General features: G+C 36.6%; 1 protein-coding gene across 1 annotated transcript in view; it reads left to right on the plus strand.

Moving 5' to 3' along the window:
- The window catches only part of CCDC146 (coiled-coil domain containing 146), a 58,093-nt gene that overhangs the window by 13,970 nt on the left and 30,036 nt on the right, over nucleotides 1-14,087 (plus strand). Inside the window, exons 2-3 of the mRNA XM_031059022.1 lie at nucleotides 9,166-9,248; nucleotides 13,444-13,650. Coding sequence (XP_030914882.1) covers nucleotides 9,166-9,248; nucleotides 13,444-13,650 — 290 coding nt within the window. The remainder of the gene's footprint in view (nucleotides 1-9,165; nucleotides 9,249-13,443; nucleotides 13,651-14,087) is intronic.

Genomic DNA, 14,087 nt, shown 5'->3' on the forward strand with positions numbered 1-14,087 from the left:
ACATTAAGCAGACATTAGTCACACATATAATCCTCAAGTTCATGATCTCTGTCATGTTACTAGCTACAATTCACACCACAGGCTTATATTGATAGTACAGGAAGGAGGTTTGGTCAAAAAACCCTACTTGTCTAACCCCTGCAACAATTCCTTCAGATTCCTGCATAGCAGAAAAGTTGAGTAACTTTCCTATGAGATGGGTTTTTAATGTATCTTTCTTATGTTCTAAATGAGCATCCCAGAACCTGCCTTGATGTTTTTAGTTATGTGACAAAACTGTATCTCCTCCTGTCAGATCATGATAGTTCCCCAGCAATGAGGTAAAAGCCACTCCCGGCCATTCAGGTGTAAAATACTGGCATCACTTTGGTTTTATCAAAATTGAAATGTTTGTAAAAGATAAAATGTGTGATTTTAATTTGCAAGTAAAATTTTTAAATTTTTGATTTGATGCTAATTTTTCATTATATCAGTCAAAAATCAGGTGTTTCTGAAGCCTTGTTCTTGTGTATGGCTGCTACTGTCAAATGGAGAAAAGCTATACCAGCCTCTTTGGAGGGGCTTTAGAAATAGAATAGAATTCTTAAATCCTTGTTATTGGGAGGCCACATTCCCCCCACACTCTTGTTTTTTCAGTTTACAATTGTCTCTGCTATCTGCTTTGTGACTTTGAACTGGAAAAACTGTTCTGTATCTGCAAAATGAATAATAATTATCCTTGATAGACCACATTCTATGATTTGCCTTGAAATATTTAAATGTATAACAAATATTGTTGTAATTTATGCATGCTGTGCTACATTGAAAGCCTAAACTATCTTTAGAATTTTGTAACATCTAGAAATTTTTGTTCATACTAAATGTAAAAAGAAAGTTGAGACAGTAAGGTGAAGAATCTGAGCTTTTCAGACATCTCTGTCCTGAGACATCCATTCCTTAGTCCCATATATATCTTCCTTTTGGGATATTCACTTCCTCCTTTGGATGATACTTCAGTAATCTTGAGTTTCTCTATTATCCTCCTGATTTCATTCTTGGTCTGATGTTCTGCTCCTAAGCTGTCACCAGTCTGCCTGGAGTCCAGAAGATCCATTTCTCCTCCAGTCTGTATGCTTCTCCTACCTGGAGCACTCTTGTAATTGAGTTCTGGCCTTTCTTCCTCTTCTGTCAGGGAGTGTCCATTCCCAAAAATCTGTCACATCTCTTTACTTTCTTCAGGAACCCAAAATAGTATGACATAGCCTTTTTCATGTTTCATGTCTCCTATCCTTCCTGGAATAAATGAAGCAAAGTTTCAAATCTGAGTTTTTCAGCAAAGAGGAAGGACACTGAGTAGTCTTAAGCTGTAAGATGCTGATGCAGTTTAAGTAATGGCAGAAATATTGGACCAGATTTAAACTAAGACTTGCTGTTTGTTTATAAACAAAGGTTCTTCCCAGATGGGTCTCTCTAGATCTAGAGTGTTCTGCATAATACTAAAAACTTTAAATTAGTTAAGCAATCACAAACCCCAAAAGTCAATCTTTATCAACTGTGAAAGGATCTAACTGAATAACAGCTGATGACTGCTAAGGTCTTTGCTTTTTACTTAAAGCTAATTTTCTTCTAGCTTTTAATCTCTTTTAGTCTACTTTTTAGGAATCTATTTTTTTTTTCCCTGTGGACAGAAGAGATCTCTTTATCATACAGACATCTTCCTAAAGATAAAGAAAATAACTTACAGCTCAAGGTACTCTGAAATTCTACTGAAGTTTTTAATTCTGTTCACAGAACTTCCCAGTGATTGCAAGGTTAAAGAAGTGATATATTTCATTTCATTAGACTTGTCTGAGATTGTTTATCCAAAGTTTATCAAAACCAGCATGAACCATTTCCCATGAATTTTTAGACTAAGGTTTTTTTTCTTTTTCTGGCAGATAATGGAATGTAGGTCAAGCAGAAAACAACAAAGCTATGACTGTAGGCAGATGTTAATTTAACTAGTGACTATGGCAATTTAAAACACAACAGCTTGGTTTCTGTTTGATTTCTGGCTTTGTTCTGGGAGTCAACATCTCCTGCAGAAGAATTGCTGCAAAATATCCAGGTTTGTCTAAGCAATTCAAATGATTGGTATATACAAACCTGAAGTATATTGGGACTCATTCATACAAACCATTTTGGTGGCAGAGATGGAATGTGTAGAGATTCAACTGCTGCAGTAGTATTTGTGATGTTTATTGTAGACTTCAGCATTTCTGTGTTACATTTTGACTGAGAAAGAGAATGACAAGTAATTAGATTAATTTTCGGGTTTTTCCACAATTTGGAATGTATACCAAAATTCCATACTAGAAACAAATTCTGATTTAGAATTCTTTCTGATTAGCTAAATTGTTTTCTTTTTTAACTCAGTAGTCATTCTTCATGCAAGCAGTCCTTATGTTGTCCACTGGATTGTGGGACTACCTATTCAACTTCCTCATGTGTCTATGAGAACACATCAGAACATGAAAGGAAAGGCAGTCCTATTCCATTTGGTATTATAAATATTCTTATTCAGATATAGATGACATAGAGCTAGTGGTTGCATGGCTTTACTACCTGCTTAAATTGTTCTTTGCTTTATTTATAAATTCTGGCAGCAGGCAGGCACCGCTGACAGAGCAGGTAAGCAGTGGATATTTAGATCTGTAACTGTAAATAGAATACATGTTAAAAAATTCATATGGTCAAAGAAAATCACTCCTTCTGTTAAGGTGAGCACCATATTTGTAAAGAAGAAGGTCCACAAAACTATGTTCTTACTAATTCTATTTCTCCCATGACATCTGATCTGCCTGCTCAAAATCTACAGTTGACATCTATTTCCTTTATCTGTAGCCATGGAAGATGCTGTAGTTAGTTCAATATACAAAGAGAATAAACCCAAATACACTTTCAGAGTGATGATATACCAAAAACAAAAGCTTCTCCCTCCTTTGTGTTTGCAGAAAAAATCCTTTCTGATTCCTGCAAACCTGCTCCAATAAAAGCACCAAGTGTAAGACTGTGCTAGTTACTTCCTATCCTGATTTCAAGCTTCATAGCCAAATGAAATTTGATGACAGCAGGAAAGCTATGTCCTCTCCTGAAATACCTGTCTTATCAGTCTTCTATGCCCACTTTTCTGAGCCATGCAAGCCTCAGTTGGCCAGCAGCATAGTCTCACCCACTGTACCATCTTGATTGTGGCTGATGTTTATATTTTCCATGTAGGGATTGCTTTTTCCCGTGAACTGGGCAACAAAACTAGGGTTATGAACTATGCCTTGGGAAAGAATTTGGGATATTATTTTTCACAGTCATTATTTGTTAGTTTTAGGAGGCTCTTTAGCAGTTTATTTTTCATTACATGATGCCTGGTTCATCCATCTGTAATTAAAAAAGCAAAATTGCAGAAGTTCAGTGTAAGGCAGCACAGTGTATCTACTGTACATAAGTGTATTTATGATTTCTGTGTATGCCGTTACTCCCACCTGAGTACATTTGTGCAACCAATAACCTGTGCATGGCTTCAAGTATTGTTGTTTGTCACCTAAATTAAATGTTTAGGAAACTCAGTGACAAATATTTTTCTACTTGAAAAGCTACTAAATAGGCTTTTTCTATGGACTTCCCATCCTTATTCTAAAGTCTACTTCCTGTAATAAATGTATGAAGTTCCAGGTGAGAGGGATGGCATCTTATTTTTAAACTCCACTTACACTATCTATTTAAAACTGTCAGTGCATTTTTCTTTACTTTCTATCATTGTAACCTTTCTCTTGAGTAATGGCTTAAGCAAGGCATATCATTCTCTAAATATCTGCAGTATAGCTATTTCTGTGTGTGCTTTCAGTGTTTCCCAATCTCCAAAATGGAATGCAGAATTGCATACCAATAACTACAATTTATTGCAAACTGTTTACAGTCTTAAATTAGTGACTTTTATCTTCTTGTTTTAAAATACTTTGAAATATGTGCTGAAGCCGGAAATGTTGTTGAGTAGAGAAATTTTAATTTTGTGGTAGTCTTCCATATGTGTATGAATATTAGAGATGAATTGAAAAATACACAATGACTGAATGAAAAGTGTAGAGATTATATTTCCTTGTGTTGTGTTTGGCTTTTTTTGAAGATTGCTAGAGAGGTTCCAAACACAACCTTTTAATTGGTTTTCCTTCATTTTTGGATGTTTCATCTTGAAGTAGCCAGGACCTGATCTTCAGAATTAGTGAGAAGTTTTGAACTTGCTCTGAGCAGTGGGCTGAACTTAAGGAGGAATCTTCAGTTCCCTTAGTGTGTTATCATGGGTCCGAGATTTTGCCCAGATAATTTGGATATACCTGGCATGGGCAAGCCAAACACCTGCAGATATCCCTAGCCCTGGTGTCCAGCCATATGGACAGAAATGCAAGAGTCATAGCATGGGTTCAGTGTGCTTGTACCTGTTGCCCTGCTACGATGTTGAAACAGCCCCTGAGAAGGTGGCGTTGCCTTCTCCCCCAAAAAGGCACACCTGAGCTGTGTGCTGTGTCCAAACTGTGTGGCTTCATGAGGATTCTGGCAGAGTAGGCAGAGCTCTCTGTTTAAAGAGGAGAACTTACCATTTCTCTTTGCTTCATGTTTAACCTTTAAATATTATATGAAAGAGGTAAGAAAAGCTCTTCAAATAAACAGCACAGAAGGGAAATTCCAAACCTGACAGAACAGACTGGGCAGAAGACCCATATGCCAAGGGGCTAATACTATACTGAAATCCTGGGTGTATACAAACTATAAAATATATTAATCCCTTGATATTTTTCTCTAGTCTTCTATTAGGAGGCAAAACAGTTGTTTGATGAAACATTTCAGATATTTGAAATAGCAAATGAATATAAAAGGTTGGAAATTCTGTGTTAAAATTACACTAAGTGTAGTCACAATGTCTTCTTACAGTTACAAAACCTACAACTTAGCATGAAGGAAGGGAAAGTGTTATTATTCCATTTGAACTTAGAATACATTTTAGTTGTTTTGCAGTAACTGCAAAAATAATTAGAAACACGTGTTAGCTACATCCTTTCTCCAAAATGCAGAGATCCTAGGCACTGCTGAAATTGAGTATTTCCTAAGAAGCCTCAAGTGCTTCACTTTAATAATGATTGTAGTAGGTAGTTGATGTTAAGTGGTAATTTCTTGGTGGTGACTTTATTTATCTTCTGTGCTTGTTTTGTGTGCTTTTTTATCAAAGAACTCTGCAAAGTTAGACCAATATTCAGATTCCATCATTTACTTATGTTTAATATTTGGCTGAATTTTATTCATTTCTGGAGAGTCCCAAAAGAACTTTAGGAGCCTTGAAATTTGAAATGGGATATGTGCCTAGAGTTCTTATTTATATCACATTTCACTTAGAGAAAACTTGTTTTGGAATTTCAGATGAGTTCCTTGCTGCCCTGTTTTGAGCTGACTGTCAGAAAGAATTGAATATAATCTGATAAAATGGAGAATGCCCACTGCAGTTAATGCAGAGTGAGGAAGTGTTGATCAAGTTAGGGCCAGATTTCACTAGTTTTGCTCACATGGATGAGTACCTCATTTATCAGGTGGGTCCTCTCCCTTCTGTGGTTTTAATTCCCATTGCTATTCTGGCATATTCTCTTTCTTACAAACATCTCTATCCACCTTCTAAGCTTGGAGAAACTACTGTGGTCTTAAATCCAGGGGCTCATGTGCCTGAAGTCAAGCTGGAATGATATAAAAGAGGTACCTCATATAGTGTATCATCTCACATAGTGCTCACTTTTTCTTGGAATTTTCATCAGGAGATTTTGAAGACAGGTCTGGTGGGGAACTGTTGGTAGCGAGTGAATATGAACTTTAGAGAGAAAAGTTTTTCAGGTGTACAGAACAGCTATTTGAGCATAAGTATGTTCTGTTTTTCTCCTGGACTCCTATATTTAAATGAGTCCTGCTCAGAGACAGAATATCTACCTTTTCTTGCTAGAAAAATATTAAGGATATGTCCTTCCCTTGCACCTTTTCTGCGATATTTTCCTCCACATTTTTTGTAATAGGATGAATTGCCCAGCACTTTGGGACTTTTCACTGATTGAAGGGAAAAAAAAATTGCTTTGGAACTTGGGTTTGGGTTTGGTTTTGATTTGTTAGATTTTGTTTTGTTTTGTTTTTCTGGTAGAAAAGCCAGACTTCAAATCACATAGCAATATAAAAAATTGTAACAGTTAGAAAATCACAAGGGCAATGTAAGGGTAACTTAATATGGTAAAATAAACATAACAGAAATTTTGCATGAAAAAGATTCAAGTAGATCCAGTAATAAGACACATAATTCCATGTAACTGCATTTATGGGAGTACGGGGAAATGGCAAGCAGAAAGTTGCCAGGCAACCATTTGTTAAAAGACAAATCTTCATCCAACTTTCCAGTAATTCTGCATTTAGATAAGGAAAATTTATTCTGGTTTATCCAGATGATTTATCAGTGTTGAGCGTGTTTGAAAATGTATGGTGTCTCAGTATATTATAAAATGAGAAAGAAAATCTGAGAAAAGCAATATACAGTTAAGTACAACTGACTTGGAATGGGACTGGAAGACTCAACAAGTCAAGAATATTTATCCAACTATATTCCAGACTCCAGATCTGAGATCACCAGTATAATAAAATTACCTCAGTTCTTACGAGGGCATTATGGTTAACACAGGACTGGAAAAAGTCATCCTCAATTGCCATTTAGAAGCCCTTTTTTTTCTCACTTCTCCATCTTCTCACTCGTTCTTTTACTTTTCAGTGTAGCAATGTAAATAGTTACACTGAGGAGACCTACATTTCACCTACCCCAGCAATGTGAGAGCTTCTGAGCAATAAAATGGACTGTGAGTGTGCAAATACTGTTGGTTATTTTAGCATTAATGTGGGACAGGCCACCTGGAAGGAATTATGTATCTTTATATCAGGGGCATCATCTCTTGTCCAGTTTTATCATCACAATTAATTCAATTTTTCTAGAGCAGGATCACGTTTGCTCCCTTCTTCCACAAACTATTTCTTCCCCTCAAACAGTTGCCTCTTTCCTTTCTGCCCTCCCAAAAATCTTGGAGAAAACTGTATACCAGACTTTAATAACAAATCCTGGGACCAGAGTAGCCCAGTGCTGTCTCTTTGATGGCTCTCCCAAAAACGCTGTGATAATGGGAACTACCTGGTGATGAAACTTTCCAGGAAAGTGAGACCACTGCCTTTGACATGCTGGTATGCCATCCATGCAGCCTGTCCTGTGTAGTCCTCAATGCTACAAGTCTTCACACTGCATAGGACCAACCTTCTTGAAATAGAGCTCTTAGCTCTGAACTGAACTGAGAAATTAGGTGTGAAATCTGTAAGAAGTTTATGGACATAAAGAAGAAGACACAGCCTTCAGGACAAGCAATGTTATTTCTGTGGAAGCATTGTCAAACATGGCGTAGATCTGCAGTGAGAACCTAAGCAGTAAAACAACCTGTAGTTCACAGGTACAGATCAGAGGGGTGTGGAGAAAGCACATTAGTGAGGTACCACACAAACAGGACAACTGTATCTCTGTGTGAGGCTAGGAAATAAATGGGTTGAGAAAGGGAATATTTTCTTTCTCACAGAAGACCTAGATAATATTTTGAACTTAAGTGAACAGTATCCTTGATCATACAGAATGCCAAAATAAATATTTGAGAGCTGCTTATCTTTAATCTCATGCAAACAAATGAAAGGCAGACCTTCTATTCTTGGGGTCTCAGGGAGCAAAGATTGTCTTTGCTACGACACAATATTTTGAAACAGATCTTGAAAAAACTTGAACAGTTATCAAGAAAATATATACTTCCTTTGACATATTGATGTGTATTCTGCTTCTTGGCCATAGGATTAGTTCTAAATGGTTTCCTCTGAATATTCTGAAGGTTCAATTATAACTGCTGGTATTTTCTTGGAGCTGTAGTAATTTCACTTCTTATTTCAGGAGATCTCTGCATAATCACATTTCTTGGCAGGGTCCCATAGGCGTTGCAGGTTTGACCTGCTGACCCACAAGGCTAGCCGTGGACTTTTATAGAGGTGGATCATCTTACATTTTTTAATTGGATTTAAACTGGTTCTCCTTACTTGTGACCAAAGGAGGGGAGGAAAGGTTTTCTAAAGCAGTATCACCCAGGAATAGTGTGGCCAGCAGGACCAGGACAATGATTGTCCTGCTGCACTCAGCCCTGGTGAGGCCACAGCTCAAATCCCGTGCCCAGTTTTGAGCCCCTCACTACAAGAAGGGCATTGAGGGACTGGAGAGAGTCCAGAGCTGGGGAAGGGTCTGGGGCACAAGTCTGATGAGGAGTGGCTAAGGGAGCTGAGGGTGTTCAGCCTGGAGAAAAGGGGTTTAGAGCAGAACTTACTGTTCTCTACACTACCTGAAAGGAGGTGTAGCCATGAGATCAGTGTCTTCTCCCAGGTAACAAATGATAGAGCAGAAGGAAATGGCCTCAAGTTGCACCAGGGGGGTTTAAATTGGATATTAGGAAACATTTCTTCGCTGAAAGTGTGGTCAAGTGTTGGAGCAGACTGCTTAAGGAAGAGTTTGAGTCACTGTCTCTGGAGGTGTTTAAGAGACCTGTTTGATCTTGGTGTTTGCTGGAGATCTGCACAGGCATGTAAGGTAATGTGTTCTGTTGCCTGGGGGTAATCCAGCTTTAGCCTAGCTCCTATGTTTTTTTACATCCCTATTGCCTGCAGAGACACTTTAAACCTCAGTTTTGCCTGTGTGGGCCAGTGGGTTTATACCAAAGCTGAACCAGTTAAGCAATGAAAAGAAGTTACTTAGAGCCTGAGTTCAAAGTCAAGACAGAATTACCATGAAATATTAATACAGACAAAAAGTCAAAGAAGAAATGGTACAGTGCAGGTAGCCCTGCAGTTGTGATAGAAACATTCTTTATGTTCTTATATTTATGTCCTGAATTTTTATGAAAGTAAGCATTTTTTCTCTGTTTATTTGATTTGGTGGTGTATTTAATTTGTTATGTTATCAAAGTCTGTATAAACTGAAAGGCTGCCAATTACAGTTATAAAAAGTTGCAGCAAAATGAAAGTATTAGTGCTTAGGAGATTTCATAACTGTCTGTTTGCCTTCCATAGCTATTTTCTGCTGGAAAAATCACAGACACCAGAGTAGCTGAGCTGAAGGAACAGTACACCCTGCTGCATGAGGCTGTGATAAGGTATAATATTCCTTTTTAGACTTTCAGTAGCCAAAGCATTATGTTTTTAAAGTACTTTCTGCTCATGCTGAAGCCTTATTATCATTTAAGGCTTTCTTAGAGTTATAGTTCATAGAAAGGAAGCCAAAACACAAGGTTGAAAACCACTATTATTTAATAGGAACTTTCAAGTTAATTTGCGATACTTAAATACTTGTTTGAAACACATCTTTCTTTCTAATACAAACATAATAATACTGGGAATGGATGTACAGACTGTAACAGACAGCATACCTGTAATTATCAGTAAAATCAGCATCATGATATTCTTGTTACATTCTTGTAATGCATACCATAATATCCACTGTATTAACAATATTTTATCCCACTTTCACTGAGAGTCCAAATTAAAAACTTTATGGCAATTCTGTCATTAAAGCTAAAGCTTAATTTAAGTATCCTAAAACTAATTCAGGTTATACCTGCTTATTTGGATGATGCTGGGATTTCGGTGCCTCCTGGCAGTCTGAATAGCAGCAACTGCAAAGTAATGTAAAGTAATTTGAAAAAGGGTTCTCAAAATACTTAGATAACAGTTATTCTTGAGGATAGCTGAGTCTTCTGGTTTTGTCTTAATAAAATGGGGAGTTGGGAGATGATTCTGACTCTGTGAAACATCATCTGACTTTATTTCAGGTTACTGAGATAGATAGCAAATCTTTCTGAGAAGCAGAGTTAAAAACAGCACTTCAGTGTTGTTCAGGTTCCTAGAAAATACAAGACTTTTCTAACTGCTCAGATCTGAACATATTTTGTGGTGTTTGGATTAATTGATAGAGAGAGTTTCTACCACATTGGTGTTCACTGAGCTGAAGCAGAAACCAGTAGCTGCCAATTAGTTGATTTTCACCCAGTGTTAGTTTGAAAACAGTCTTTCATTGGAAAAATACAAACAAATTCCTATGTGTTTTATGTATTTATAGAGTATTCTTTTTTATGGGACATTATGTAAAGGCAATCTCTTTGTGTGTCTAACAAGTGGAATAGTGCCTGAGTGTAAACAGCACTCAGCTGTCCTTTCTGTCACACTTAAAACTACCCTTAACAGAATGCACCAAAAGCATGAAAATGTTAGATGGTAGATTACATCTCTCATTCTTTCCATCATTCTCACAGGAGTATGAAATGGCCATGCTTCTGTAAGAAATTGGATCAGAGATCATGATGTCCCATTCTGTATTAGATGTAGTTGTGTGTCACAGCAGAGCACCAATGTGTGAGCAAGCACTAATTCTCACAGACAAACTTCTCCTACTGCTAAAAGTCAGCAAGGGAAATCAATTACAAAAAACTCATCATGATTTCCAGTATATTTTAAGGACATCAAAAGTGGGATTCAGGCATCAAAATTAGGATTCAATTGTCCATATGTTAAGCAGGTAGACATACTTATCTGAACAAGGTACCAAGGGTCTCTTAACACTCTATAGAAAGAAATAGGGACTTCCTCCTTATCCAGACATCTGCAAGGGTCTGCTTTTCCATCAGCTGTAAGGATTGTCCTGGTGGTAAGTGCAGTATGTGTGTATATTCTCTTCCTGAAAAGAGCCCTTCACAGGATCAATACTGCTTTTTAATTGTTAGTTCTTCATTCTAACATGTGCTGTACAGTTCTCTGGATCAATAACTTATTTTTTCACATATTACAGTTGAATTCAATCCCTTTCCTAATTAATGCCCACCTGTCCTAGTGTTGTTGCAATGCCATGTTAAGACAAATGACACAGGATGAGGTTTTCAAGCTCTGTGTGGTTTTTTCTTTCCTTTTTTAGCATATAAAAATCTCAAAGAGAAAGCCTTATATATCTTAAGCAGCACAGTTCCCTGTGACAGCTGTTCCCAACTATTACAACTGGTCTCTCTGATATACAATACAAATTTGTCTAACATCATGAGTGCAATTACTCTGTGTGCAGGTCATTTCCAAGGCTGTTGCCAATGTACACAGAGCTATAAGTGCAGTCCTCTGTTTAGTGGCAAATTTATTTCTTGCTTTCAGTTTGGCAAAATTTGGCAGTTCTAACAGCTGAAAGATGTCACCTGGCAGATAACATCTTAGATAGTTTTCTGTAAAGTCTTAAGTGGTTTGAATTTATGTTTGCTGAGAACAGGCTGTCATCCCATTGTGGTGCTGTCTCACCCATCCACTTTGTAGTAAGGCTGCATCTAAAGTTGAAGTATCTGATCTTGTATTTGGCCCCTGAAAACCTTTTTAGTCACTCAATTATGTGGCCTAATTGTAGAATTTATTTATATTATCTCAATTTAGGAACGTAGTATGAATATTCTGTTAACCCAAACTGGAAAATACTCAGATAATAACAAAGATTCATTAGCAGATTGGGATTCTTATTTTCTTAAGCCTCTGCTAAATTACTAATTATTCCACAAATTCAAAAGCTGCCACATCAGACTGCACAAACTTACTTTTGCAGTCATGGGATTCTGTATGTGTACATTGTGTAGATGTGCAGCTATTTCTTCATTGTCTTCAATTAAATTCAAATCAACACATGAAAAAATACTGTTGGTAGCTGTAGGGAGCAAAATCTAGATTCAACACTCAATTCTTGTTTCTGCTTTTCTTTTTTTTATTATCTTGAAAGAATAAATACTCAGAATTTTGTTTTTATGAATTCACTTACATGTTTATGTAACTCTATGTAAAGTGTATGTTATGAGAGAATTGTGTTTGAAATTCTGTATTACTACAACCAATTATATTTTCTCACACAACTGCATGCATTCTGTTAGATTTAAAGATTTAAATAATCATATCGAATCCAGTGTCAATAAGTCTGGGTTTTTTTGCTTAACATATATGTGTAAACACATGAAATTATTTGTTCATGATGAAGGCACACTGTTTTCTCTTGAATTCTGTGGTTTTCTTATTTTCTAGTTTAGAAACAGGAAGTTGTTATCTAGGGAGAAATCTTGCATGAATCAAAGTTTTTCTGCAATATTATTTCAGCTATGTTTGTGCAATATCATCAGTTTTATATTTTGTATTTTTATCATCCTTTTACCATCTCTATTCTTTGGTATGATATGTAATTTCTCTTTCTGTTTAAGCCATAAATGTCAAATTTGAGCCAAAATTTATGTCTAGAGTTTCTCAATATGGGAAATTCTAAGTTCCTTTGTTTAAAAAAAAATATTGCACTATATTTTTAATTAGTAAAACACAAGTGATAGAGTTCATTCTTCTACATAACTTGTGACTAATTTTACTAGACCATTATATAAAACTCATAATATAGTAATATTGAGGAGGCATACACAATATTTCTGTAGCATAAATCAGAGGTTTATGTGTAGTGCATTGTATATGAATTTTCATACTGTTGTTCCTTTAAGAGTTTTCCATAATAATCAATGTATTTTACTAATAGCCTTTAGGATGTTTTTCAACTATCACCACACAAGTTTTTAAGTATATTATGAATACCAGTCTCCAGACACTGACAGGTGTTAGTTTGTTCTTTCTGTGGAGCTAGTCTGGTGATACAAAGCAGATCATTGATCTACAGGCCTTCTAATAAGCTTCCACAGATGTGCACAAATGTATTTCCAGCTTTTGTTTCATTACATGAGTTATTTCAGGTCTTGGTGGCACTAAAGCAGTAGCAAGATGTAATTCATCACTGGGTAGATGTCCTGGTGTTTATTAAGAACTTAAAGATGTCATATAGTCCAGACTGGGCCTTGTCCTGGTGGATACTTCACTATTATAGGTCTCCACTCTTAATCAGATCAAGCCTTTGGCACTTCTTAGGATAAAATGGATTCCCTCTCTCTTCATTTTTGTTCAGGAAGTGTTAGACAAATAAATTGGACTAAGTAACAGTCTGCCATCTGGTTGAAATTAGATGAGATGAATCTCACTCCAACTGTAGGTATGCAGAAAAACCCCTCTGAGACCAGATTCCACTGCTCTCATGGCATCATAGGATGATTTGGGTTTGAACAGGATTCAGGAGATCCAACCTCCTGCCCAAGGCAGGGTCAGCTAGGAGGTCAGGTGGGATTATACAGATCTTAATTCCATCTCATTTTACAAACCTTCAATTAAATATTATAGATATGTAAAGAAATATAAATACAAAGCTTGTGCTTCACATTGACTAGTTCTAAACTAGTCTATTGAATGCAGTTTACAGGAATCTGAGAGCCAGCTGTTGCAGGAAGCTGAACGCCTGAGTGCAGAGCTGGAACAACAAAGTGAACTGGAAAAAGCAGAACAGTTTCCTGAAGAAGCTCCCAGTGAAGCTTCCCAAATAAGGAGACAACTTTTCAGCTGCCGAAGTGAATACAATGCTATTAAAGGAAGAGTGCATGAAAATCGGTTGAAGATAGAATGGTAGGTGAAAGTGGTCAAATGCTGCGAATTTTATCATAGATAATGTGAAAAGATGATAAATAGAATAAAAATCAATCTCCTTTACATTTTACATGGGCACATTTCTTGATGGCTGTTAAGTGGATTGCCACAAACTTTCCCCAGTCACAGGAACATGTCAATGATGAATAAATTTGCCATGGTCAGATTTGTAGATAGTTTTAAATTTAGAACATGGATGGGGTTCTTTAAAATGCTGTTTAAAATTTGCTGCAATGGATGAACAATATTTAGGTAGGGAGAATTCCCATGAGCAATTCTAGTCTAGAACACCTTCAATACAGATGTTTAAAGTGTCTCAGAGACCTGTTGGCTTGGATTTTATGGAACAATGTCATAAATAGACCCAATTCTATTTTTAACATCAGTAGCGTGGTGCGTTCAAGTTTTTCTATTCA

The sequence above is a fragment of the Geospiza fortis genome, unplaced genomic scaffold (genome assembly GCF_000277835.1).
Source record: "Geospiza fortis unplaced genomic scaffold, GeoFor_1.0 scaffold424, whole genome shotgun sequence".
Classification (NCBI taxonomy): domain Eukaryota; kingdom Metazoa; phylum Chordata; class Aves; order Passeriformes; family Thraupidae; genus Geospiza; species Geospiza fortis.